Raw genomic sequence first — 26,448 nt, 5'->3', positions numbered from 1 at the left:
GAGTAATGTGTTCAACTGCATTCCACTTTTAACATGTTGGGTTTCACTGATGAGTCAAATCAACAGTACAGTGACCAGCAGTAAAATAAGAATAACATTATAATCCAGATGTCCTGACAGGTTTGAAGGCTGAAGAGGACAGCAGCTTTATTCAGACAGATTTTAACGGCTCCCCATCAAACCTGTCTGTGTGGTGTGTAGACAAGTACCCAGTGGTGTTTACCATGAGAATCTTTGTGATCCTGTATCCACTGTGGAACAACGTATTCAAAGAAATGTTCAGTCATTTGGAGATGCTTGTATCATTCCTGCTGCTGTGTCATGGCTCCAAGACTTCACTTATAAACCATAAAATTCTTTTTCCTTCAAACATTCGACTCTTGAGCTGATTTTGTTGGAGACAGCCAGTCCTGGACAAAGGGACAGATGTGTGTTCTCTTATCATCACAGTAGTAACCATGATCTTTTGTGTCTTTGTCCCTCCAGAGCTCCCACAGTCTTATGTCTGTGAGAATGAGAAGACTGTTGTTGACCATCAGCCCCATGGCCAGGAGACAAAACTCCATGGTGGACCATGAGGACCCAGAGCCGCTACGGATTAAAGATCAGCAGGAGGAACTCTGCACCAGTCAGGACCAATCACACCCAGAGATTTCTCAAATTAAAATGGAAGAGGAAGAATTGTGCACCAGTCTGGACCAATTAAACCCAGGGTTACCACAAATTCAAGTGGAACAGGATGAACTCTGCTCCAGTCAGGAGGAAGAGTTAATTGGATTGAAACAGGAGACTGATACCTTTGAGGTGACTCCTGCTGATGAGGAAAGTGACCACAGTGAACCAAAACCAAACAATGATCAGCTCCTGTTTCACATCTCTTGTGTAGCTGAGAGCCCAGATCAGGAAGGATGCAAGGATGTAGACTCAGGATCAACTAGATGTATCGAGCAGAAACCAAGAGATCAGAGTAACAACAGTCACAGTAATGATGTAGACAATGCTCCAACGTCCGAGAGACAGTGTGATAATGACAAGGCAAGAAAATCTCTACCATGTGATGTCTGTGGAAAAGCTTTTAGGTATAAATCAAAATTAATCGAACATCACAGAACCCACACAGGTGAGAAGCCATATTCTTGTGAAACCTGTGGAAAAAGCTTCAGTCAACGGATCAGTTTGACTGCCCACATGAGACATCACACAGGTGAGAAGCCATATTCTTGTGGAACCTGTGGAAAAAGCTTTAGTCATCGGTCCCATTTGACTGTCCACATGAGATGTCACACAGGTGAGAAGCCATATTCTTGTGAAACCTGTGGAAAAAGCTTTAGTCGACGGGACAATTTGACTGCCCACATGAGACGTCACACAGGTGAGAAACAATATTCTTGTGAAACCTGTGGAAAAAGCTTTAGTCATCGGTCCTATTTGACTGACCACATGAGATGTCACACAGGTGAGAAACCATATTCTTGTGGAACCTGTGGAAAAAGCTTTAGGCATCGGTCCTATTTGACTTCCCACATGAGATGTCACACAGGTGAGAAGCCATATTCTTGTGGAACCTGTGGAAAAAGCTTCAGTCATCGGACCAATTTGACTGCCCACATGAGATGTCACACAGGTGAAAAGCCATATGTTTGTAACACTTGTGGAAAAAGTTTTTCTGATTCATCAACACATCATAAGCACATGGCAGTTCACAAAATGGAAAAGCCATATTCTTGTGGAACCTGTGGAAAAAACTTTAGTCGAAGGGACTATTTGACTGCCCACATGAGATGTCACACAGGTGAGAAGCCATATTCTTGTGGAACCTGTGGAACAAGCTTTAGTCATCATTCCCATTTGACTGTCCACATGAGATGTCACACAGGTGAGAAGCCATATTCTTGTAGAATCTGTGGAAAAAGCTTTAGTCAACGGTCCTCTTTGACTGACCACATAAGATGTCACACAGGTGAGAAGCCATATTCTTGTAAAACCTGCAGCAAATGTTTCAACCGTAGTTATCGATTAAAAGCCCACATGAGAATCCATTGGTAGAGGTTAATAGTCGATGTTTTAGATTTAAAGCACCTTTAGTCTGTGCTTCAACAACAGTTGTGAAGAAGTATGTAAGCAATCCTTGATGATTAGACCAGATGGAGTCTGGACTGTGGTGGTGGTGGAGCAGGCAGAAGAACCAAACTGAATGTCTGGATGGATACGGTATTGGTACAGACTGCTAGATTTCTGCTATCATGACATCCTTCATCAGCAGAGCAGTAATTGGAAATATTTTGAAGCTGTTTGGAACATTTTCACATCCTGCTGAGAGAACATGGCTGTTCAGGTGTGAACATACTGCTGGAATCCACTCAGCTTGAGCTCTGCTGTCTTTCAAGTAAAAGGAGGCAACGAGATACAGAGACATTGTGACAGTAGGACACAACAGAGTGTGTCACTGCAGCAGAGGAGATCTGGACATGAAATAAAGTTGTAATAAAACATCTACAGCTCCATGACTGCTTCATGAAATGTTTTGAATGTTTTCAAGCAGATGAACATTTACAAGTTGTTTAGTAATGAATGTAACATTGAAGATCAGCAAGAATATCTCTGAGTCAGATATCAAAGACATAACCAATTTAATTTCTATTTTATTTATATAGTGCCAATTACAGTGAAATTGTCTCAAGATGCTTTACAGAACCCATATGAACCCCCAGAGCAGCCCAAAGGCAGCAGTGGCAAAAAAAACACCCTTTTAACAGGAAAAAAGACCTTGAGCAGAACCCGGCTCTTTCTGTGGGGCGACCATCTGCTGCAGGTACAGAGGGGTAAACAGGGGTAGAGAGGGAGAGGGGAACAGGGAACATAAAACACATAATTTGATATATGCATGATAAGACAGACAATACAAAGTAGAAGCTAACATTGAAACTGATTCATAGTTTGCTCTTATGATTTACAACTCTAGCAATAAATGTAATATATATATAGCTGGTAGGAAACTCCAAAATATGTAGAAGAGCATATCAAGTATAGTGAGGGTGATGCAGAGTAGACTGGTGGAAATGAGCAGCTGGAAGCAGTGGGCTGGAGGAAGGTCAGCAGCAGCATCCCACAGTGGACATGATGGAGACTAGACCAGTTGGTGGGACAGCAACCACAGATCTGAAGCATCCAGCTCTGGACCAGGGACACTCGGAGAAAGGACAAAGGGAGAAACAAAGTTAGTGTAATGCAATAACGGTATATATATTAAATATAAAGGTAGAGAAGGGCTCAGTGCATCCAGAGAGGTCCCCCAGCAGCCTCGGCCTATAGCAGCAGAACTTGGGGCAGAACTCAGGGACGTCCAAGAGGAAGCCAGATGTGCCAATGAAGACAGCAGCTGACCCCCTCAGGGTCACCCAGTCAGCCCTAAATACAGTACCTTGTGAAAGTATTCGGCCCCCTTGAACTTTTCAACCCTTCGCCACGTTTCAGGCTTAAAACATAAAGATATAAAATTTTAAGTTTTTGTGAAGAATCAACAAGTGGGACACAATCGTGAAGTGGAACGAAATTTATTGGATATTTTAAACTTTTTTAACAAAAACCTGAAAAGTGGGGCGTGCAGTATTATTCGGCCCCCTTGCATTAATACTTTGTAGCACCACGTTTTGCTGCAATTACAGCTGCAAGTCGTTTGGGGTATGTCTCTATCAGTTTTGCACATCGAGAGACTGAAATTCTTGCCCATTCTTCCTTGCAAAACAGCTCGAGCTCAGTGAGGTTGGATGGAGAGCGTTTGTGAACAGCAGTCTTCAGCTCTGTCCACAGATTCTCGATTGGATTCAGGTCTGGACTTTGACTTGGCCATTCTAACACCTGGATACGTTTATTTGTGAACCATTCCATTGTAGATTTGGCTTTATGTTTTGGATCATTGTCCTGTTGGAAGATAAATCTCCGTCCCAGTCTCAGGTCTTTTGCAGACTCCAACAGGTTTTCTTCCAGAATGCTCCTGTATTTGGCTCCATTCATCTTCCCATCAATTTGAACCATCTTCCCTGTCCCTCCTGAAGAAAAGCAGGCCCAAACCATGAGGCTGCCACCACCATGTTTGACAGTGGGGATGGTGTGTTCAGGGTGGTGAGCTGTGTTGCTTTTACACACGTGGACAAAATCATTGGTACCCCTCAGTTAAAGAAGGAAAAACCCACAATTCTCACTGAAATCACTTGAAACTCACAAAAGTAACAATAAATAAAAATTTATTGAAAATTAAATAATCAAAATCAGCCATCACTTTTGAATTGTTGATTAACATAATTATTTAAAAAAACAAACTAATGAAATAGGGCTGGACAAAAATGATGGTACCCATAACTTAATATTTTGTTGCACAACCTTTTGAGGCAATCACTGCAATTAAACGATTTCTGTATTTGTCAATGAGCGTTCTGCAGCTGTCAACAGGTATTTTGGCCCACTCCTCATGAGCAAACAGCTCCAGTTGTCTCAGGTTTGATGGGTGTCTTCTCCAAATGGCATGTTTCAGCTCCTTCCACATATGTTCAATGGGATTCAGATCTGGGCTCATAGAAGGCCACTTTAGAATAGTCCAACGCTTTTCTCTCAGCCATTCTTGGGTGTTTTTGGCTGTGTGTTTTGGATCGTTGTCCTGTTGGAAGACCCATGACCTGCGACTGAGACCAAGCTTTCTGACACTAGGCAGCACATTTCTCTCCAGAATGCCTTGATAGTCTTCAGATTTCATCGTACCTTGCACACTTTCAAGACACCCTGTGCCAGATGCAGCAAAGCAGCCCCAAAACATTACTGAGCCTCCTCCATGTTTCACCGTAGGGACAGTGTTCTTTTCTTCGTATGCTTGGTTTTTGAGTCTATGAACATAGAGTTGATGTGCCTTACCAAAAAGCTCCAGTTTGGTCTCATCTGTCCAAAGGACATTCTCCCAGAAGCTTTGTGGCTTGTCAACATGCATTTTTGCAAATTCCAGTCTCGCTTTTTTATGAGTTTTTTTCAGCAGTGGTGTCCTCCTTGGTCGTCTCCCATGAAGTCCACTTTGGCTCAAACAACGACGAATGGTGCGATCTGACACTGATGTACCTTGGCCTTAGAGTTCACCTTTAATTTCTTTGGAGGTTGCTCTGGGCTCTTTGGATACAATTCCAACGATCCGTCTCTTCAATTTGTCATCAATTTTCCTCTTGCGGCCACGTCCAGGGAGGTTGGCTACTGTCCCGTGGGTCTTGAACTTCTGAATAATATGAGCCACTGTTGTCACAGGAACTTCAAGCTGTTTAGAGATGGTCTTATAGCCTTTACCTTTAAGATGTTTGTCTATCATTTTTTTTCGGATGTCCTGGGACAATTCTCTCCTTCGCTTTCTGTTGTCCATGTTCAGTGTGGTACACACCTTTTCACCAAACAGCAGGGTGACGACTTGTCTCCCTTTAAATAGGCAGACTGACTGATTATGAGTTTGGAAACACCTGTGATGTCAATTAAATGACACACCTGAGTTAATCATGTCACTCTGGTCAAATAGTTTTCAATCTTTTATAGAGGTACCATCATTTTTGTCCAGGCCTGTTTCATTAGTTTGTTTTTTTTAAATAATTATGTTAATCAACAATTCAAAAGTGATGGCTGATTTTGATTATTTAATTTTCAATAAATTTTTATTTATTGTTACTTTTGTGAGTTTCAAGTGATTTCAGTGAGAATTGTGGGTTTTTCCTTCTTTAACTGAGGGGTACCAACAATTTTGTCCACGTGTGTACGCCAAACATATCGTTTTGCATTGTGGCCAAAAAGTTGGATTTTGGTTTCATCTGACCAGAGCACCTTCTTCCACATGTTTGGTGTGTCTCCCAGGTGGCTTGTGGCAAACTTCAAACGAGACTTTTTATGGATATCTTTGAGAAATGGCTTTCTTCTTGCCACTCTTCCATAAAGGCCAGATTTGTGCAGTGTACGACTGATTGTTGTCCTATGGACAGACTCTCCCACCTCAGCTGTAGATCTCTGCAGTTCATCCAGAGTAATCATGGGCCTCTTGGCTGCATCTCTGATCAGTCTTCTCCTTGTTCCAGGTGAAAGTTTAGAGGGACGGCCGGGTCTTGGTAGATTTGCAGTGGTCTGATACTCCTTCCATTTCAATATGATTGCTGTCTGTCAGGGAGAAACTCCGTTAAGAGCTCTCACGTAACATAAGAAGATCTTCACCAGACCAGAAAAACACACGGAGACCAGTACTTTACTTGCAAGGGTAACAGGACAGTGCCAGCTACCAAGGGCTGTCCCAATACATGGTTTATTTATACAGAAGCAGGTGTGGGTACATGGCTGCATAAGATAAGAAGTAGCTCAAGTTACACAAATGGGAGTGCTAACATTGGAGGAGCTGCTGAGAGAGTGGAAAAGTACTGGGATGTGGAGAGTAGGGAGAGAGAGAGAGAGATGTGCAGGTAGAAGTGAGTGAGTGGTATTCTATAAAAATAGTCATGTAAAACACTATGTACACACAGTTAATGCTCTGAGGCTCGATTATGATAAATGTATTTACAATTCAACTCTTAACACTGTCATGCATCAAACACTTTGTGAATGCCTCTGTTTTTGCTTCCTCAGAGGGTAGAAAGACTATTTAATGAGTGGAAACCATTCATTTTTATACCATCATTCATGCTGTTTCCTAAAGCAGAGGTTTGTTATCACTATTATTGCTGCATAGGTGTAAACATTTCTTGTTTTGCAAGAGATAATACTTCTATAGCCTAATAAAGTATCAGAAATGTGCAAAAATGAACTTGAAATGCATTTTTGAATGAAACAACAGTGTACTGTATACTGTACAATGGAATGTAAAACTACAAAACTCAACTACCAGACACTAGCTCTCTCTCATTTTTTTAATCATTGCTCCCACCTGAAAGATGCATAACCTGCATCAATCATAAGAATAGAAAAAATAACAGATTCAAGCAAAATATTCCGACCATATTAAGCTCTGATTAACACATGGAGGACAGAATGCAACTGTATTTGTCACACGTGCAGCACACAGTATTTGTTTTACAGTCCTTGTTACTCTTGGATGACTGAAAAAAAAAATCTGATCTCTGACCTCCTGGGTACTGAAACCTGAGAACTGCCCTCATGGCTTCATCAAAGAGAGAACTGGTGGTGTTGTCATGTGCAGCACCTTTCTAGCCTCTGAACACATTCCCTGTTAGTAAACGATGCTTTCAGAAATGTTTCATTTGTTTGAAATTTGTAAAACGTGAGATTTGTTGTGGATGGTTGATGTGGCACCTGCACAAGAAAGTTTTAGTTTTTGTGAGATCAATCAGTAGCACACTCTCAGTTTCTCTCTGTGTGTGTGTGTACGTGTGTGTTGCATGTTGTGTCTGTGAACTTGGGTTGTGTGGGGTCATGGATAGGTAATGATGCACCTGTACGTAGTTTATCTGACATCAATCAGCGAGCAGGCATAATCTAAGTTTTTCATTCTGTGTTCATTGTTCATTATTTTCATGTTGTGGTTGTAAAGGTGTGTGTGAGTCTGTTTTAGTCCTATGTGACAAAGACAATCTATGCCACTGGCCTTTTTACTGTTTTCTGGATAGGTGCAGTGGAGACAGACAGGAAAAGAGGGAGAAGAGTGGGGGGAAGACATGCAGCAAAGGGCCGCAGGAATCGGGGAAGCCTGGCATTTGTTGTTGATGAATTACAGAAAAATTGATACAGAAAACAAAAGATTCACACTAAAGAGTTTTGAAGAAGGCCTAGTTCCTTGATGCAGCCACATGGTCAATAAACTGTTTGCCTTCCTCAGCTACACCAGATGCTGTGGCAGCTGGTTCTTAAACCTTCCTCTTTGGACTCCATTTTTAACTTCCTCAGCCAGATGGAGTTAAACTCTCTGTGCTCCTCTAGGGGGGTAAACACACCTACAGCCATTCATTCTCCCATCAACACACATGCACTCTCTCTTCTGTTCACATCCACATACTGATAACAAAAAGGAATGTATGAAATCAACATGAAGCTCAATTTGGTTCCTACACCAACTTTATTGTCATTACACAGAGTCCAAGTATAAAGACAAATGCAGTTGAGCATGTAACTGTAAGTGCAAAAGAAGCAGTAAAAGTGCTTCATGAACAGTTTGGGAGTCTCCAATATAATACAGTATAAACAGTACAAAGTATTTTGATCACATTAAGTATAGAAATGGAATCAAAATTCAGAAGGAGTCAGAATTCATGAATAACATCGTCAAGGCCCATACTGAAGAAGAATGGGGTTCTCATATACAAATTTACTCAGATGGATCTAACAACGCTGATGAGGATGAAGTCACTGTTGGTTTATTCTTTCCAGTTTTCAAGATCAGAAAAGGCTTTAGAATTCCAGATGACAGCATTCACTGCAGAGATATCAGGGATCATTTTGGCACTTTGATGGGTGATGGACAACAAACTGGTCAAGTCAGTCTTATGTAGCGATTCATCAGCCGTGTCGACATCAATAAAGAAGCAAACTCCAAATCCAGACCCAATTTTCTATGAGAAATATTTCAAGCACTGTTTCAAATCCACAGAGCAGGGTGTGAGGTGGTTTTATTTGGGTTCCAGCACATATGGGTGTGGAGGGCAATGAGGAAGCAGATAGCTTAGCACAAAGAGCAACCAAGGAGGAAAGAATAGAATTTGATTCAGCACACGGAAAGTCAGATTATGACTCTGTCATGAACAAACTAGTCAAAGAAATATGGCAGAGGGTTCAGGAAACAAAAGAAGAGGGGGACTGATTTTGCTGTTCAAGGTAAAATGGGAAAAGTAAGAAGGCACTTCAGTGGTGCAAGAAGAGACTCAATTGTTCTAACCTGGTTAAGACTCAGACACTGCAGTCTGAAAAGTGGACTGGCTTTGATTGGGAAGCACAGAGATAGGAACTGTGAGTGTGGTGAACTCGAAACTGTGAGAAATGTTCTTCTTAAGTGTAAGCTCTACTCACGCCAACAGAAGAAACATTAGAGACTAGAAGCAGCTGGACGAACTGTTTTTAATCTTTGCTTTCTACTTAACATGGAGGAGCGGACAAATATGAAGAAACTTCTGAACTGTCTCATAACCACAGGACTGCTAAAGAAAATATGGAGGATTCTCTCAGGACTGTGAGTAACATCCAGTAGGTGGCAGCAATACGCCAGTGATGCGTCTAGTCCGCCTAATTCAATGAGGAAGAAGAAAATAACTCAGTGTTTCTGCCGGAACTTCACAGTGTGACACCCAGCGGATGTAAACAAAGAAGCATGAGCAGAGTTAGCTTCACTGCTGTATTATAGTATGAATTAGAAATATCAGAGCGTTAAAATAACGATGTGTTTAGTTGAGTATCTGAGAGAGTTGATCAGCGACAGACTAACTGCTGCTGCTGGAGAAATATTCAGAGTTTGAAAAAAAACCATCGTCCAGTACCAGGAGGAGATCGATCGTCAGCGCAGACTGCTGGATGTCATCTAGAAACCATACATCCCCTTACAACCCATAGGTGTGTATGCGTTTTGATGGTGAAGAATTCCACTTATAGCATGTGTAGTGGTTGTGTACTCTCTTGCATTGTGTAGATAATCAAACTGTGAGCATCCTCCCTATTGGCATCAAATCCGCCGTTTATTTGCAGGAGCTGGTAAAACACACTGATATTACTCTCACAGTCGTGCACGTGGTAACCTCCAGATAATGCTAAAAACACAAAACAATTTATTCAGCACGGAGGTTAAACTTAATTAGCATTTTGCTAGCGGAGCTTAAACTGGTCATCTTACCACGGCAACCGGACACAGCAGACTGAGACCGCAATGTGGGGGAACACACCATAGATATGAAGAGTAGATACACCAGCATGCTGCAGCAGCCGGCTCAGCGACGTGCCTACGTGGCGGCCATCTTGGAGGGGGCAAAGTTCCCATTCAAAGCAATGCATGTACATTGAAAGTAAATCAGAATCTGCTCATTTTTCAACCGATTTTCGTGTGGTCTACTTTATTGTCAACGTCAAAACATGTGCTATTGATCGAGAATATTTGATCTGAAAAAAAACCTTCCTACAAATATAGCCTGAAATTTTAGTTATCTTATTATTTAGGTCCAGAGGCTACTCTGGACTAACTTTGCGATATGGATATCGCACTTACCATTGTTGCAAAAACGATACTTTTTAAATATATTGTGCAGCCCTAATGGTGTCTGTTAGTTGATATTTGTGGAGTTTTAAAATTGTGATCGTTGTGTTGATTGACCCTGGAAGCAAGAACCAAAGTTTCCTGTTCAGAGGTGCTGGAAGTGTTTATCTGAACTCCTCCACACTGACAGCAACTGCATTGTGTTATCAAACAGTTTAATAATAAAACTCTGACAGAGGACTCAGTCATTCCAGCATTTCAGTCCGGAGACATAATTCCATGTATAGATATCATTCATGATCTACAGAAAGTGCACATACAGAGTTTGAGAGTACAGAAGTAATGTGTTCAACTGCATTCCACTTTTAACATGTTGGGTTTCACTGGTGAGTCAAATCAACAGTACAGTAACCAGTAGTAAAATAAGAATAACATTATTAAAGCCACAACCGGCGTCAAAAGGCCCTCGCTGGCCGCCGACCTGACCCGCCCCGTTTTTTTCTGGCGAGTGTACATCAAAATTTCATCAAAATATTTACAAATGTGCAAACAGGAGCCATGCTCATTCATTGCTGCATTATGACAATATGTGGCATGTTGGCCATCACCACAGAAACACCGTCCAAAATACTGCATGGATACCAGTGACGTTTTTGACCTACATGTGTGTCAAATTTGGTACGTTTCCATGGTAACAGGTAAATTTAATATAATAGGAGATTTTTCACTTGGGCCCATTAGAATAACATGGGGAACTTCAGCCATCGCCACGGCAACACCATTAAAATTACAACATGGTTACCATTTGCTTTTTTGATTGGGACCACATGAAGGAATAGTCACCCAAATTTCATTCATTTCTGACAAACTAATAATTTTACTCCCCCTACAGATTTTATTTTAATTCTGGAGGGGGCGCTGTAATGCTGATTGTCAAAATTTCACTGTCAATGTGTCCAGGTAGGAAGGGTCAATAAGTGTTTAAGATTTGGTTCGGATTGGAGTCGCTATGTACGAATGGCAGCCATTTATCACGCACAAAAAATGGCAAAATTTTACATCAACTTTGCGGTGTTGCCACGCGGAAACATTGAAATGAAAATTTATGATTTGGATAACTTTTAATTGTCTACTTGTGTAGATGGTGTCCACCAAATTTCAGCTCATTTGGAGAAGGGCACAATCAAAATGAACATTTTGGACGACGCCCTCGAAAGCGCTGACTCACCATTTTTGAAATTTTAATCCGAAATAACTGCCTTCCTGTTTGTCTGAGGGCAGGTTCATAATATTTTTTGTTTGTCCCGACAAGATGCATGTGTGTGCCGAATTTGGTGGCTGTAAGACAAAGTTAATGTCGGACCCCCTCCCATTGACGCAATGCATTTTGATTTTTGCAGGTGGCGCTGTAGAGCCAATATTTAAGTCCCAATTTTGAAACACATATTGAAAAAAGTTTTCGCCGGAACTGAATTTTGTGCAAAATTTAGTGAGTTTTCAAGCATGTTTAGGGGGTCAAATTCCAGTTTAAAGAGCAGAAGAAGAAAAAGAAATACTAAATTAAAGCCTCAAGCAGCGTCAAAAGGCCCTCGCTGGCCGCCGACCTGATCCGCCCCGTTTTTTTTGGCGAGCGTACTGTCAAGTAAGATGCAGATGTTGAGGTCTCAGAGAGGACTCAGGCTCATTATGGCCTTAAGGTAACAAAGGTTTTGAAGCAGACAAATAAAGATCTTAGGAAGAAACATTATAAGTTAACCATATGATTATGCTTGCTGAAATATATATACATTTTTGAAGTGTTGATTTGATTAAAGTAATGATTCAGATGATTTGTTATGTTCAGATTGAGAAGAATGATTTAAGAAGTAATTCTGTGTGAAGTAATCCTTGTTTAAGCTCTGTGTGTGCGTACAGGCCTCATAGGCTTGTGTGTCCAGGCCTTAAGAAAGCAGAAGTGCAGTAAACAACAGTCACCATGACTCGGCAGCCACAATGACATTGCAGCCTCTTCAAAAAAAAGGGAAGTTTGGGAAAAACCCAAAAGGGTGGGCTGAAATGTGTGTGTGATAAACAGAATGTGGACACTGTGTATTTGCTGTAACAACATGACTTCTGTATTACTGCTGTATGTGACAACAAGTTGATTGCATAAGTTAGACGGTGTCAGAGGGCGTACCTAGCCAGTTTTGTGTGTCTGGAGAGAGTATAAGAATGGGAGAGCAGAGACATTATCAGGGAGTTGTTCGCCGGAGCCGCCAGAAGAGCTGCAAATGGAACTTGGCCGGAGTTCTGAAGAATCTTCACCTTCCTCTTTTGCCCGAGAGACGGGAAGACGACGCGGGACTTAGGCTCCAGAGATCGCTGAGGACATCGTTGGAAGCAAAGTCTTTTTCTGACTTTGTTCAACAAGCGAAGACCACACTCTGCCAAACGGAGAGTCCTAAGAGGTTCTGCAGTTATCCAGAAGAAACCAATAGAGGGAAGATCCGACTACACCCGAAGAGGCAAAGGAGGCAACAGCTCTGGGCTGTTCCCCTCCCCGGGGCTGGGAGACCCAGTGACCCACTACAGCCCGAACAGACGAGGGTTTTCCATCACCACCAGACCACAGAGAAGACAGCTGGGGCGTAAGCACTAACGTTCCAGCCGATTCCAGAGATAACTGCCAGACCACGAATGGCTTACAGGACTCCTCCGCTCCCCCCTGCCGAGGGATAAGATCCTTTTGTTCACAAAGAAGACATCGTACCGAGTCCTCTGGACAACTGAGTGCTTTTCCCAGACGCAAGACAAGACCGAGTGATACGGTAGTGGCCACGCTGTTCGCTCTCTCTCCTAAATTCAATAATTAGAGAAGATTATCAGGTACGCTCAATTTATTTACTTAAATCTCATTTTTAATCAGAAATAATTAATTGTTTTAATCATGAATTGATGCTGTGCACTTGCTAAAATTGCTTAATAAAACGCTCTATTGCATTTAAAGAGAAGCCTAATGAAATTATTATAAACCACTGAAAATCTGCATAGTGGTAAAAAGTTAAGTTGATTGTGTGCATTCAATCCAATGGTTCTTAAAGGTTACTTAGTCCAAAGTGAGATTGTTTAGACATTACCCCTGAGGTTAGTTCTTTCCAAACCTCTAAAAAGAACCCAGGAATAGCACCAAGTGCATGCAAGTCCTTAGAGAGAAGCTGTCCGATAACGAATGTGAATGATAGATCAATTCTACCACTAAGAAAGGCTGCTTGGTGGGATAGCATTTATCAGATAAGAGGGGTGAGACATTCGGATGCAAGGCAGTTAGAACCTGGGCGAGTGTCTCTCGATTCCAGCTTAATTTATTCTGCTGAAACCTGTTAGGTGGAAGACTAATAGGCAGATAGAATCTAACCCTTTAAACGGAGAGCTGGACCAACTTTAACCTGAGGCAAGGGTTAAAAAAGGCTAGACTGGCGAACAGTACTTCAAAATTTCATCAAAATATTTACAAATGTGCAAACTGCAGCAACAGGAGCCATGCTCATTCATTGCTGCATTATGACAATATGTGACATGTTGGCCATCGCCACAGCAACACCGTCCAAAGTACTGCATGGATACCATTAACGTTTTTGACCTGCATGTGAGTCAGAATTTATGTGTCAAATTTGGGACATTTCCATGGTAACAGATAAATTTAATGGGAGTTTTTTCACTTGGGCCCATTAGAATAACAGCCATCACCACGGTAACACCGTTAAAATTACAACGTGGTTACCATTTGCTTTTTTGATGGGGACCACATGAATGAATAGTCACCCAAATTTCCTTAATTTCTGACAAACTAATAATTTTCCTCCCCCTACAGATTTTATTTTAATTCTGTAGGGGGCGCTGTAACGCTGATTGTCAAAATTTCACTGTCAATGTGTCCAGGTAGGAAGGGTCAATAAGTGTTTAAAATTTGGTTCGGATTGAAGTCGTTATGTACGAATGGCAGCCATTTATCACGCACAAAAAATAGCAAAATTTTACATCAACTTTGCGGCGTTGCCACGCGGAAACCGTGAAATGAACATTTATGATTTGGATAACTTTTAATTGTCTACTTGTGTAGATAGCGTCCACCAAATTTCAGCTCATTTGACATGTTGGCCCCCATCCGTGATCGAGCGCTGCGTGCTCGACTTGTCATTTTTGTGTGTTTAAGTGTGTGAATATCCATGGTCGAGCGCTGCTCTGTGTTGCATAAACAATAGGCCCTTCGCCTTGGGCGACCAGGGGCTCGGGGCTTATTAAAGCCGCAAGTGGCGTCAAAAGGCCCTCGCCGGCCGCCGACCTGACCCGCCCCTTCTATTTTAAAATTTTGTCTGAAAAGTCTTTAGGCCTGAGTGTGTTTAATAAGTGTTTTTTTTTTAAAAAAAAAAAATTTAAATAGCATTCATAGCTCACAGTTTGGTCAAATCTGCATTGGGATAATATGGAACATGTTGGCCATCGCCATGGCAACACGTCCAAAATACTGCATGGATACCATTGACTTTTTTGACCTGCATGTGTGTCAGAATTTATGTGTCAAATTTGGGACGTTTCCATGGTAATATGTAAATTTAATCTAATGGGAGATTTTTCACTTGTGCCCATTAGAATAACATGGGGAACTTCAGCCATCGCCACAGCAACGCCATTAAAATTACAACATGGTTACGATTTGCTTTTTTCATTGTGACCACATGAAGGAATAGTCACCCAAATTTCATTCATTTCTGACAAACTAATAATTTTCCTCCCCATACAGATTTTATTTTGATTCTGGAGGGGGCGCTGTAACGCTGAGTGTCAAAATTTCACTGTCAATGTGTCCAGGTAGGAAGGGTCAATAAGCGTTTAAAATTTGCTTTGAATTAGAGTCATTATGTACGAATGGCAACCATTTATCACGCACAAAAAATGGCAAAATTTGACATCAACTTTGAGGTGTTGCCACACGGACACAGTAAAATGAAATTTTACGATTTGGATAACTTTTAATTGCCTACTAGTGTAGATGGTGTCCATCAAATCCGGCCGGCCTCGGGGCCCGGTTTTGTGGCCCGGTATTCCCCGGCCTTCCGGGGGTGCCCTCATGGGGCACTATGGGTGGGTGAGTGAGTAAATGATTATGGATGTTATGGGGGGGTTGGTGGTGGTGGTGGTGGTGGTGGGGGGCAGTGGTTGTGGGGTGGTGGGGAGGGGGGTGCCCTGGATCTTGGGCTGCGGTGGAGGCACCGGCCCGTGCCGGGTGGCCGTCTGGGGTGACCGGTTCCCCTAGTGATGTTGACCCTCTGCCTGGGGGGCGGGGGTTGCCTCTTGGATGCCTGGGGCCCGGGGTCCTGTGCTGTGTCCGCCCTGGGCCTCCGGCCCCTGGCGGGTTCGGCGGCCGCCGGTCTTGGTCGCCTGGGGCTTGGCCCCGCTGGACGCTGGGGGTCCTGGCCGGGTTCTCCCTCGGCCCCCTTCCGGGACGGTCCGTGGTCGTCCTCGTGGTTTGGTGGCTCGGGTCTCTACTCTGGGATCGCTGCCGGCTCGCCTGGGTCTTGTGGGCTCTCGGGCCCACTTCTGGCCTTCACGGAGATCAGAGGTCATAGTTGCATGATCACAGTCACAATTGCACCGTACTTTGCATGTGGACATAGCAACCATGTTGTCTTGTGGGGTGTTAAGTTTGTCCAGGTGCCAAAATATCAAAAGATATGTTTCCTCAGTTTGTTCATTTCACATAGATGTTCTGAATAATTACGAGTTGTGTTTCCTAACAAAACCCGTAGGATGCTTTCCGCTGTGTCTTTGTTAAGGTGTACTAGCTTGTTGTCTGTTTTGTCGGTTTCAATTGAAAGATTATTGTATTCTTGCACTCTTCCTTTTCTCTTCTCTATCCCTCTTTGTTGTTTTTTTTTTCCTGCCTCTTTGTTTCCCTGTCAGGTCCAGCAAATTTATGTATATTTAACTAATCAACAAGTATTCAAACTAAATAAATTACTGAACAGTATCAAGGGGAGTCTTATACTTATAAACTCCCCTTGGAAAAGCAAACTTGTGTGGCACAGTGCAGCAGCCAGATCCCCATTCTGCCTGCTCTGTTGCTGGACAGGACAAAAGAAAAAGAAAAAAAAATCGCCGTCTGGATCCAGGAATTTTTTGAAGGTCGAAGGACAATTGAGCCGCAAGGCCGCCGGCTACCGCCAGGCACCCAAAATCACCTCCAAAATCTAATCGATTCTTACTCTTGCTCTTCCGGACATCCTGTAAAAATTTGGTGAAAATCCGTCCATGACTTTTTGAGTTATGCTGTTAACAGACAAACACACACACACACACACACACACACACACACACACAGAGACACACGGACACACACACAGACGGACAGACAAACGGCATGGCGGAGGTATGCACTCTCCGAGTGCTTTTCTAGTTCCTATTGTTTCATGGCTCCAAGACTTCACTTATAAACCATAAAATTCTTTTTCCTTCAAACATTCGACTGTTGAGCTGATTTTGTTGGAGACAGCCAGTCCTGGACAAAGTGACAGATGTGTGTTCTCTCATCATCACAGTAGTAACCATTATCTTTTGTGTCTTTGTCCCGCCAGAGCTCCCACAGTCTTATGTCTGTGAGAATGAGAAGACTGTTGTTGACCATCAGCCCCATGGCCAGGAGACAAAACTCCATGGTGGACCATGAGGACCCAGAGCCTCTACGGATTAAAGATCAGGAGGAGAAACTCTGCACCAGTCAGGACCAATCACACCCAGAGATTTCTCAAATTAAAATGGAAGAGGAAGAATTGTGCACCAGTCTGGACCAATTAAACCCAGAGGTTTCTCAAATTAAAATGGAACAGGAAGAATTGTGCACCAGTCTGGACCAATTAAACCCAGGGTTACCACAAATTAAAGTGGAACAGGATGAACTCTGCACCAGTCAGGACCAATTAAACCCAGGGTTACCACAAATTAAAGTGGAACAGGATGAACTCTGCACCAGTCAGGACCAAACAAACCCAGAGATTTCTCAAATTAAAATGGAACAGGAAGATTTGTGCACCAGTCTGGACCAATTAAACCCAGGGTTACCACAAATTAAAGTGGAACAGGCTGAACTCTGCTCCAGTCAGGAGGAAGAGTTAATTAGATTGAAACAGGAGACTGATACCTTTGAGGTGACTCCTGCTGATGAGGAAAGTGACCACAGTGAACCAAAACCAAACAATGATCAGCTCCTGTTTCACATCTCTTGTGTAGCTGAGAGCCCAGATCAGGAAGGATGCAAGGATGTAGACTCAGGATCAACTAGATGTATCGAGCAGAAACCAAGAGATCAGAGTAACAACAGTCACAGTAATGATGTAGACAATGCTCCAACGTCAGAGAGACAGTGTGATAATGACAAGGCAAGAAAATCTCTACCATGTGATGTCTGCGGAAAAGCTTTTAGGTATAAATCACAATTTATCAAACATCACAGAACCCACACAGGTGAGAAGCCATATTCTTGTGAAACCTGTGGAAAAAGCTTTAGTCAACGTTACAATTTGACTGCCCACATGAGACATCACACAGGTGAGAAGCCATATTCTTGTGGAACCTGTGGAAAAAGCTTTAGTCGACGTTCCAATGTAACTGCCCACATGAGACATCACACAGGTGAGAAGCCATATTCTTGTGAAACCTGTGGAAAAAGCTTTAGTAAACGTTTCAATTTTACTGCCCACATGAGACGTCACACAGGTGAGAAACCGTATGTTTGTAACCATTGTGGAAAAAGTTTTTCTGATTCATCAGCACATAATAGGCACATGGAAGTTCACAAAATGGGAAAGCCATATTCTTGTGGTACCTGTAGAAAAAGCTTTAGTCAACGTTCCAACTTGACTGCCCACATGAGATGTCACACAGGTGAGAAGCCATATTCTTGTGAAACCTGTGGAAAAAGCTTTAGTAAACGTTTCAATTTGACTGCCCACATGAGACATCACACAGGTGAGAAGCCGTATGTTTGTAACCATTGTGGAAAAAGTTTTTCTGATTCATCAGCACATAATAGGCACATGGCAGTTCACAAAATGGGAAAGCCATATTCTTGTGGAACCTGTGGAAAAAGCTTCAGTCAACGGTCCTATTTGACTGCCCACATGAGATGTCACACAGATGAGAAGCCGTACTCTTGCAAAACCTGCAACAAAAGTTTCAGATATAATCATCAATTAAATAAACATATGAGAATCCATTGGTAGACGTTAAAAGTAGATGTTTTAGATTTAAAGCACGTTTAGTCTGCTTCAACAACAATTGTGAGGAAGCATGTAAGCAATCCTTGATGATTAGACCAGATGGAGTCTGGACTGTGGTGGTGGTGGAGCAGGCAGAAGAACCAAACTGAATGTCTGGATGGATATGGTATTGGTACAGACTGCTACATTTCTGCTATCATGACATCCTTCATCAGCAGAGCAGTAATTGGACATATTGTGAAGCTGTTTGGAACATTTTGACATCCTGCTGAGAGAACATGGCTGTTCAGGTGTGAACATACTGCTGGAATCCACTCAGCTTGAGTTCTGCTGTTTTTCAAGTAAAAGGAGGCAACGAGATACTGAGACATTGTGACAGTAGGACACAACAGAGTGTGTCACTGCAGCAGAGGAGATCTGGACATGAAATAAAATTGTAATAAAATGTCTACAGCTCCATGACTGCTTCATGAAATGTTTTGAATGTTTTCAAGCAGATGTACATTTGCAAGTTGTTTAGTAATGAATGTAACATTGAAGAGCCCCAGCAAGAATATCTCTAAATCAGATATCAAAGACATAACCAACATGATTATGTTTTCAACCAACACACGTGTTACTAGTCGTAGCTGATACACTCCTGCAAATGTCAAAACCAGAAATGTTAAAAAAGGTGAAGTTGTGTTGCAGTTTCAGCTGTTTTACATAAAGATCTTACTTACTTACTTACTTACTTACTTAGGCCTTGAACCCCTAGAGGGGCATAGGCCATTCACAACAGTCTGCCAGCGTCCACGGTCCTGGGCGATTCGCTCCAACTCTCCCCAGGTGCAGCCGGTCTGCTTGGCGTCCGCCTCCATGTCTCTTCTCCAGGTGTTCTTTGGTCGGCCTCTCTTTCTCTTCCCCTGAGGATTCCAGGTCAAGGCCTGGCGTGTGATGTTTGTTGATGGTTTCCTCAGGGTATGCCCTATCCATCATCATCTTCTTCTCCTGATCTCTTCTTCTGCTGGCACTTCGTTGGTTCTTTCCCAGAGATCGGCATTACTCATAGTATTTGGCCAGTGGATCTTTAGGATTCTTCGCAGGCACGAATTGATGAAGGTCTGAACTCTCTTGATGGTGGTCTTTGTTGTTCTCCACGTCTCTGCTCCATACAGAAGGACTGATTTGATGACAGAGTTGAACAGGCGGATTTTGGTGCGAGATGTTATAAGGTTGGATCGCCAGATGTTCTTTAGGATTATGAATGCTGCTCTTGCCTTCCCGATGCGGGTCTTAACGTCTGCATCTGTTCCTCCCTGCTGGTTGATAACGCTCCCAAGGTAGGTGAAAGTCTCGACCTCTTCCAGGTTGTTGTCTCCCAACTTCACCGCTTCTCTACTGGAGGCGTTGATTTTCAGGATCTTGGTCTTGTTGGGGTGGATCCGGAGGCCGACTTGGGAGGCTAGTCTTGTGGTCTTATTCTGCATCGGTTTTTGATTGTGGGAGAGCAGAGCGAGATCATCAGCAAAGTCAAGGTTGTCCAGCTGAGTCCAGAGGGTCCACGGGATGCCATCCCTCTGTCCATCCGTCGTCTGCCTCATCACCCAGTCAATGGAGAGGAGAAACAGGAACGGCGACAGAAGGCACCCCTGACGAACGCCGGTCATCACTTCGAAACGACGCGTCAACTGGCCTCCATGAACAACCTGACACGCCATTCCCTTGTAAGACTCCTTGATGATGTGTGTCAATTTGGCTGGGATCCCATAGTGTCGGAGGAGTTGCCGCAGGGTGTCACGATGAAGACTGTCAAAGGCCTTGAGGAAATCCACAAAGTTTACGTACAATGAGGAATTCCACTCCAGGGACTGCTCGACTATGATACGTAACGTGGCGATCTGGTCGGTACATGATCTGTCCCGCCTGAAGCCCGCCTGGTGATCCCGGAGCCTGACATCCACTGCGTCCCTCATCCTCTCCAACAGAATCCAATTGAACACCTTCCCCGGCACTGACATGAGTGTGATGCCTCTGTAGTTCTCACAACTGCTGAGGTCACCTTTCTTGGGCAACTTGATAATGTGTCCATCTGTCCAATCCGTTAGTGTTTCTTCCTGTTCCCAGACCTTCACAAAGAGCGGTAGTAGCATGTCGGCTGTTGTCTCTACGTCTGCCTTGAGGGCTTCTGCTGGAATTCCATCTGGGCCGGCTGCCTTGCCGTTCTTCATCTTCTTGATGGCGTGGGTAATTTCTTCTCTAGTTGGTGGATCGCAGTCTATGTCGATGTCAATCTCTGCTTCTGCTATGTCTGGAGGGTTCTCAGGAGCTGGTCTGTTGAGGAGTTCCTCAAAATGTTCCGCCCATCTCTCTAATAGTTGTTGTGAGTCTGTGATGTTTTGTCCCTGTTTATCTTTGACCGGTCGCTCTGGTCTACTGTACTTGCCTGCTAGCTTCTTGGTTGTCATGTACAGGTCTTTCATATTTCCATGATAGGCTGCTTCTTCTGCTTCTTGCGCCAGGCTGTCTATATAGTCTCGCTTATCTTTCTTCACGCTCCTCTTCACTTCTTTGTGGGCTTCTGTATACTCTGCTTGGGCTGCTGCTTTGTCGGCTCTTGTACGCCTCACATTGACTGCTTCTTTCTTGAGTCTTCTTGCTTTGATCTTCTGGAGGGTGTCTACTGAGATCCAGTCCTTGTGTTGGCTCTTCTTTGGCCCGAGCACTTCCTGGCATGTTTCTGTGAGTGCTTCTTTTGTTCCTTTCCAAAGGTCGTGGGCATTGGTGTCATTGGTGATAAGCTCCTGCAGTACCTGGAATCTGTTCCTCATTGTCACGGTGAAAGCTCCCTGTATTGTCTGATTTTTCAGTAGGTTGATGTTATACTTCATCCTGCCTGCTGCCTGCCTGTCCGTTCTCTTCAATCTCAGCTTGAGTCTCGTAGTCAGAAGATGGTGGTCTGATGCTGCATCTGCTCCCCTTCTCACTCGTACGTCTAGGAGAGAACGCCTGAACTTCTTGGTAATACAGAAGTGGTCTATTTGGTTTTCCGTAATATGGTCAGGCGATACCCAGGTGGCCTTGTGTATTCTCTTGTGGGCGAAGATGCTGCCTCCAATGACAATGTCGTTCAGTCCACAGAGGTCAGCAAATCTCTCTCCATTCTCGTTCATTTCTCCGAGGGCATGTTGTCCCATCACTTCCTCGTAGCCTCTATTGTCTGATCCAACCTTCGCATTGAAGTTCCCCATCAGGATGTTGATGTCCTTGTCCTTCAGCTTGTCCAGAATTGCCTGTAGTTGATTGTAAAACTGATCTTTGTCTTTGTCGTCATGGTCGTTGGTGGGCGCGTAGCATTGAATCACGTTCATCTTGATGTTCTTCTTCTTGGTCGTGAAGGATGCTGTTATTATCCTTGAACCGTGCGCTTCCCACCCTATCAGAGCGTTCTGTGCTGTTCTTGAAAGCATGATTGCTACGTCTTCTGTGTGCGCTGCGTTCTCTTCTTCGTGTCCTGAGTACAACAAGAGTTCGCCGCTAGCCAGTCTTTTTTGTCCAGCCTGCAGCCACCTCGTTTCACTCAGTCCGAGCAGGGCGATGTTATATCGGCGCATCTCTGCTGACACTTGTGCTGCCTTCCCTGCTTCATACATGGTCCTGACGTTCCATGTAGCGATGGTAGTGGTCTTACTGGGCGATAGAAGGGTTGTCGGCACTGAAGCGTCCTTTCGGCTTTGGCCCCTGCGCGTCATACATCCTGCAGGAGCAGGACCTTCCTCTCCCAGAACCGGAGTTCTTTTTTCTTGGGCTGTTGTGAATGCTTCTGTAGCAAAAAGTTTTTCCTGGGGTGAGGGTGCTGACCCCATGCCCAACCTTCCCGGAAGGACCGAGTTTCTTATTCGAAGTTGTCCCTCTCCTAGATGGGTTGCCTGCCTGAGCTAACGAGTTCCATCTACCCGGGCATCCAGTGCCAGTACCCCTGTTTGGTGAAGGGTGAAGTGCTCTTAGTCGAGCCTCTACCCGTCGACCAGTCCGGCATGGTTGGCCCTACCAGGAGACGAATCTCCCTCCGGCATAGCTCTTGGGGTCACTGAGGCACGCAAGCTTCCCAACCACGACAAGGTTGCACTTCCTCTGGGAAGTTACATAAAGATCATGTGTTATTTATTTCTTCTTTTATCACCACATAGGTCATCTATGCGATTTGTTAGCAGGATCTCATTGTGTCGTCATAAAGCACATTTAAAACAACAGCAAATGAGTCAAAATATTTTCCAATGGAGAAATAAGTATGTTAAGAATTGACCTAACAATTTTAAATCATGAGTCCACAGTATTATTAAATATATACAAATGTCTGACTTATTCAAATATTAAATTAAAGCTGCTATAACATGTTATAAATATGAAATGAAATGTCATTGTTTATGAAAGTGTGCAATGACAATAAAGATTTGATTGATTGATTGAAATATATAAAATAAACAAAAGTGACCAACTTCATGGTTCAGACTAAGAGCCGACAATATTGTACACAGAAAACGCAACAAATCAAGGATCTTCCACGAGACGAGCTTCAATCCAACTGTAATAGTAATTTAAGCAAACCCTTTTAGTCTGCTGCTTGACGACTACTGATGGCTGAGTTGGATTTAGTTTTGACACCTGCAGATGAAAGATGAGGAATAGAAGTGGATCCGATCATCCCAATGACCATTTTTGCATTTATTGTTAAAGAATTACAGATAAATTGATACAGAATAAAAAAGATTTACACTGAAGAGTTTTTGATAAGGCCAAGTTCCTTGATTCACCCACATGGTCAATAAACTGTTTGCTTTACTCAGCGACAACCAGATGCTGTGGCAGCTGGTTCTTAAACCTTCCTCCTTGGACTCCATTTTCAACTTCCTCAGCCAGATGGAGTTAGACTCTGTGTGATCCTCTAGGTGGGTAAACACACCAACATTCTCCCATAGGCACACATGCTCATGCACTCTCCCATTCACATCCACATACTGACAAAAACAAATGCATGAAATCAACATGAAGCTCAATTTGGTTCCCACACCAACGTTATTGTCATTACACAGAGTCAAAGTATAAAGATAAATGCAGTTGAGCATGTAACTAACCTAAGTGCAAAAGAAGCAGTAAAAGTACACCCCCTGTCAAAGGTTTTAGGACACCTTTTCATTCAAATAAAGTAGAACCTGTCCTACAACTTTTGACAGGGGGTGTATCTACCAAATTTGGTACACATATGTAGCACATCAGGGTGAACAAAAAAGTCAGTGACAGCCACATTCCAAATCCAACAGCAAGTGAGCTATTTTGGGTTGAATGTCAGATTTTGCCCATTTTTTATTTTTTTCTAGAGCGAACTCCTCCTAGGGGGAAACTCTAATTCACCTCAAATTGGGCCAGTACATACAGGAGGCCTTAATGATTCAAAGTTATTAAAATCTTTTTCCAAAGTCAAAGGGCGTGTCCGTGGCGGCCTCTGAATTTTGATCCTTCGCCATGAAATTTCAAATGCTGTGTAAATGCCCTGAACATGCTCCAATCTGCCTGAAACTTTACATGTATGATCAGAGTCCTGTCCTGATCACATCCATATGATGAAATACACCCCCTGTCAAAAGTTGTAGAACAGGTTCTTCTTTATTTGAATGAGACAGTGTCCTAAAACTTTTGACAGGGGGTGTACATCATGAGCAGTTTGGGTGTCTCCATTATGATACAGTATAAACAGTACAAAGTATTGTGATCACATTAAGTATATAAATGCAATCAAAATTCAGAAGGAGTCAGAATTCATGAATAACATCGTCAAGGCCCATACTGAAGAAGAATGGGGTTCTCATATACAAATTTACTCAGACAGATCTAACAACGCTGATGAGGATGAAGTCACTGTTGGTTTATTCTTTCCAGTTTTCAAGATCAGAAAAGGCTTTAGAATTCCAGATGACAGCATTCATTGCAGAGATATCAGGGATCATTTTGGCACTTTGATGGGTGATGGACGACAAACTGGTCAAGTCAGTCTTATGTAGCGATTCATCAGCCGTGTCGACATCAATAAAGAAGCAAACTCCAAATCCAGACCCAATTTTCTATGAGAAATATTTCAAGCACTGTTTCAAATTCACAGAGCAGGGTGTGAGGTGGTTTTATTTGGGTTCCAGCACATATGGGTGTGGAGGGCAATGAGGAAGCAGATAGCTTGGCACAAAGAGCAACCAAGGAGGAAAGAATAGAATTTGATTTAGCACACGGAAAGTCAGATTATGACTCTGTCATGAACAAACTAGTCAAAGAAATATGGCAGAGGGTTCAGGAAACAAAAGAAGAGGGGGACTGATTTTGCTATATATTTGTGGTGAACTCGAAACTGTGAGAAATGTTCTTCTCAAGTGTAAGCTCTACTCGTGCCAACAGAAGAAACATTAGAGACTAGGAGCAGCTGGACGAACTGTTTTTAATCTTTGCTTTCTACTTAACATGGAGGAGTGGACAAATATGAAGAAACTTCTGAACTTTCTCATGACCACAGGACTGCTAAAGAAAATATGGAGGATTCTCTAAGGACTATGAGTAACATCCAGTAGGTGGCAGCAATACGCCAGTGATGAGTCTAGTCCGCCTAATTCAATGAGGAAGAAGAAAGTAACTCAGTGTTTCTGCCGGAACTTCACAGTGTGACACCCGGCGGATGCAAACAAAGAAGCATGAGCAGAGTTAGCTTCACTGCTGTGTGGACTGCGCTATAAAACGGCTGTATTATAGTATGGATGAGAAATATCACAGCGATACTGTAACGATGTGTTCAGTTGAGTATCTGAGAGAGTTGATCATCGACAGACTAACTGCTGCTGCTGGAGAAATATTCTCAGAGTTTGAAAAAACCATCGTCCAGTACCAGGAGGAGATCGATCGTCAGCGCAGACTGCTGGATGTCATCTGGAAACCACAGATCTCCTTACAACCCATAGGTGTGTATGCGTTTTGATGGTGAAAAATTCCACTTATATCATGTAGAACATCATGAAGTGTTCAGGTGAATAGTTAACGGTGAACTGAGACACATTGTGAGGATGAGAGAATGGGCTCATAATATGGTGTCTGTTAGTTGATGCTGTGTGGAGTTTTAAAATTGTGATCGTTGTGTTGATTGATCCTGGAAGCAAGAACCAAAGTTTCCTGTTCAGAGGTGCTGGAAGTGTTTATCTGAACTACTCCACACTGACAACAACTGCATTGTGTTATCAAACAGTTTAATAATAAAACTCCAGTCATTCCATCATTTCAGTCCAGAGACATAATTCCGTGTGTAGATATCATTCATGATCTACAGAAAGTGCACATACAGAGTTAGAGAGTACAGAAGTCAAGTGATGGATGGATGGATGGAGATTCAGCCTTTATTGATTCCACAGCATGAAAATTTTCAGTGTTCCAGCAGCCAATACAAAAAAAAGTGCGAGGAAAGAAAAACAGCAGCACACAGTGCATAGACAATCAACTTCTCCTTCTAGAGGAAATATAAATGTTTACAGAAACATTTCTGTGAAATTGCACAGTGTCCTATTCATTTTTATTGCACAATTAGTGAATGAGCTGAACTACTGGGAGCTTGATTGTACAGTCTGACTACAGCAGGAAGGAAGGAGCTGCGGTATCTCCTTCAAACACAGTGGGTGAAGCAGTCTGTCACTGAAGGAGCTGTCCAGTGATCTTACTGTTTCCTGCAGGGGGTGGGAGGTGTCCTCCATGATAGACAACAGCTTTGTCATCATCATCCTCCTGTCTCCCACCACCTCCACAGTATCAAGAAAGACAGAGGGAGCTTTCTTTACTAGTTTGTTTAGTCTCTTCCTGTCTGCAGTCGTGATGCTGCTGCTCCAGCAGACCGCCCTATACAGGATGGCTGATGCCACCACAGAACCATAAAAGGTTCTCAGACGTGCTCCCTCCACCCCGAAGGACCTCAGTTTTCTGAGTAGGTGGAGTCTACTCTGA

The 26,448-nt window shown here is 43.1% G+C and overlaps 1 protein-coding gene and 1 long non-coding RNA gene across 9 annotated transcripts in view; one reads left to right on the top strand and one right to left on the bottom strand.

The window, feature by feature from the left end:
• Nucleotides 1–1,638: 1,638 nt before the first annotated feature.
• The window catches only part of LOC127534770 (uncharacterized), a 124,343-nt gene continuing 99,533 nt past the window's right edge, over nucleotides 1,639–26,448 (bottom strand). For 3 of the 8 annotated variants that reach the window (XR_007943196.1, XR_007943209.1, XR_007943200.1), the window contains exon 6: nucleotides 1,639–1,733. This is a non-coding gene — a long non-coding RNA (uncharacterized LOC127534770). Of the gene's footprint in view, nucleotides 1,818–17,611; nucleotides 17,715–17,762; nucleotides 17,799–26,448 lie in introns of those variants that run through there. The other 5 variants (XR_007943195.1, XR_007943208.1, XR_007943191.1 and 2 more) reach the window with 3 other exon arrangements.
• The window catches only part of LOC127534764 (zinc finger protein ZFP2-like), a 31,450-nt gene continuing 30,112 nt past the window's right edge, over nucleotides 25,111–26,448 (top strand). The window contains 1 exon segment of the mRNA XM_051950799.1: nucleotides 25,111–25,421. Within this exon segment, the coding sequence (XP_051806759.1) occupies nucleotides 25,217–25,421 (205 nt within the window). The 5' untranslated portion in view covers nucleotides 25,111–25,216.

This window comes from Acanthochromis polyacanthus, chromosome 7 (assembly GCF_021347895.1).
Source record: "Acanthochromis polyacanthus isolate Apoly-LR-REF ecotype Palm Island chromosome 7, KAUST_Apoly_ChrSc, whole genome shotgun sequence".
NCBI lineage: Eukaryota > Metazoa > Chordata > Actinopteri > Pomacentridae > Acanthochromis > Acanthochromis polyacanthus.
The sequence above is the reverse complement of the archived record's forward strand: the minus strand, read 5'-3'. Positions and strand labels throughout refer to the sequence as shown.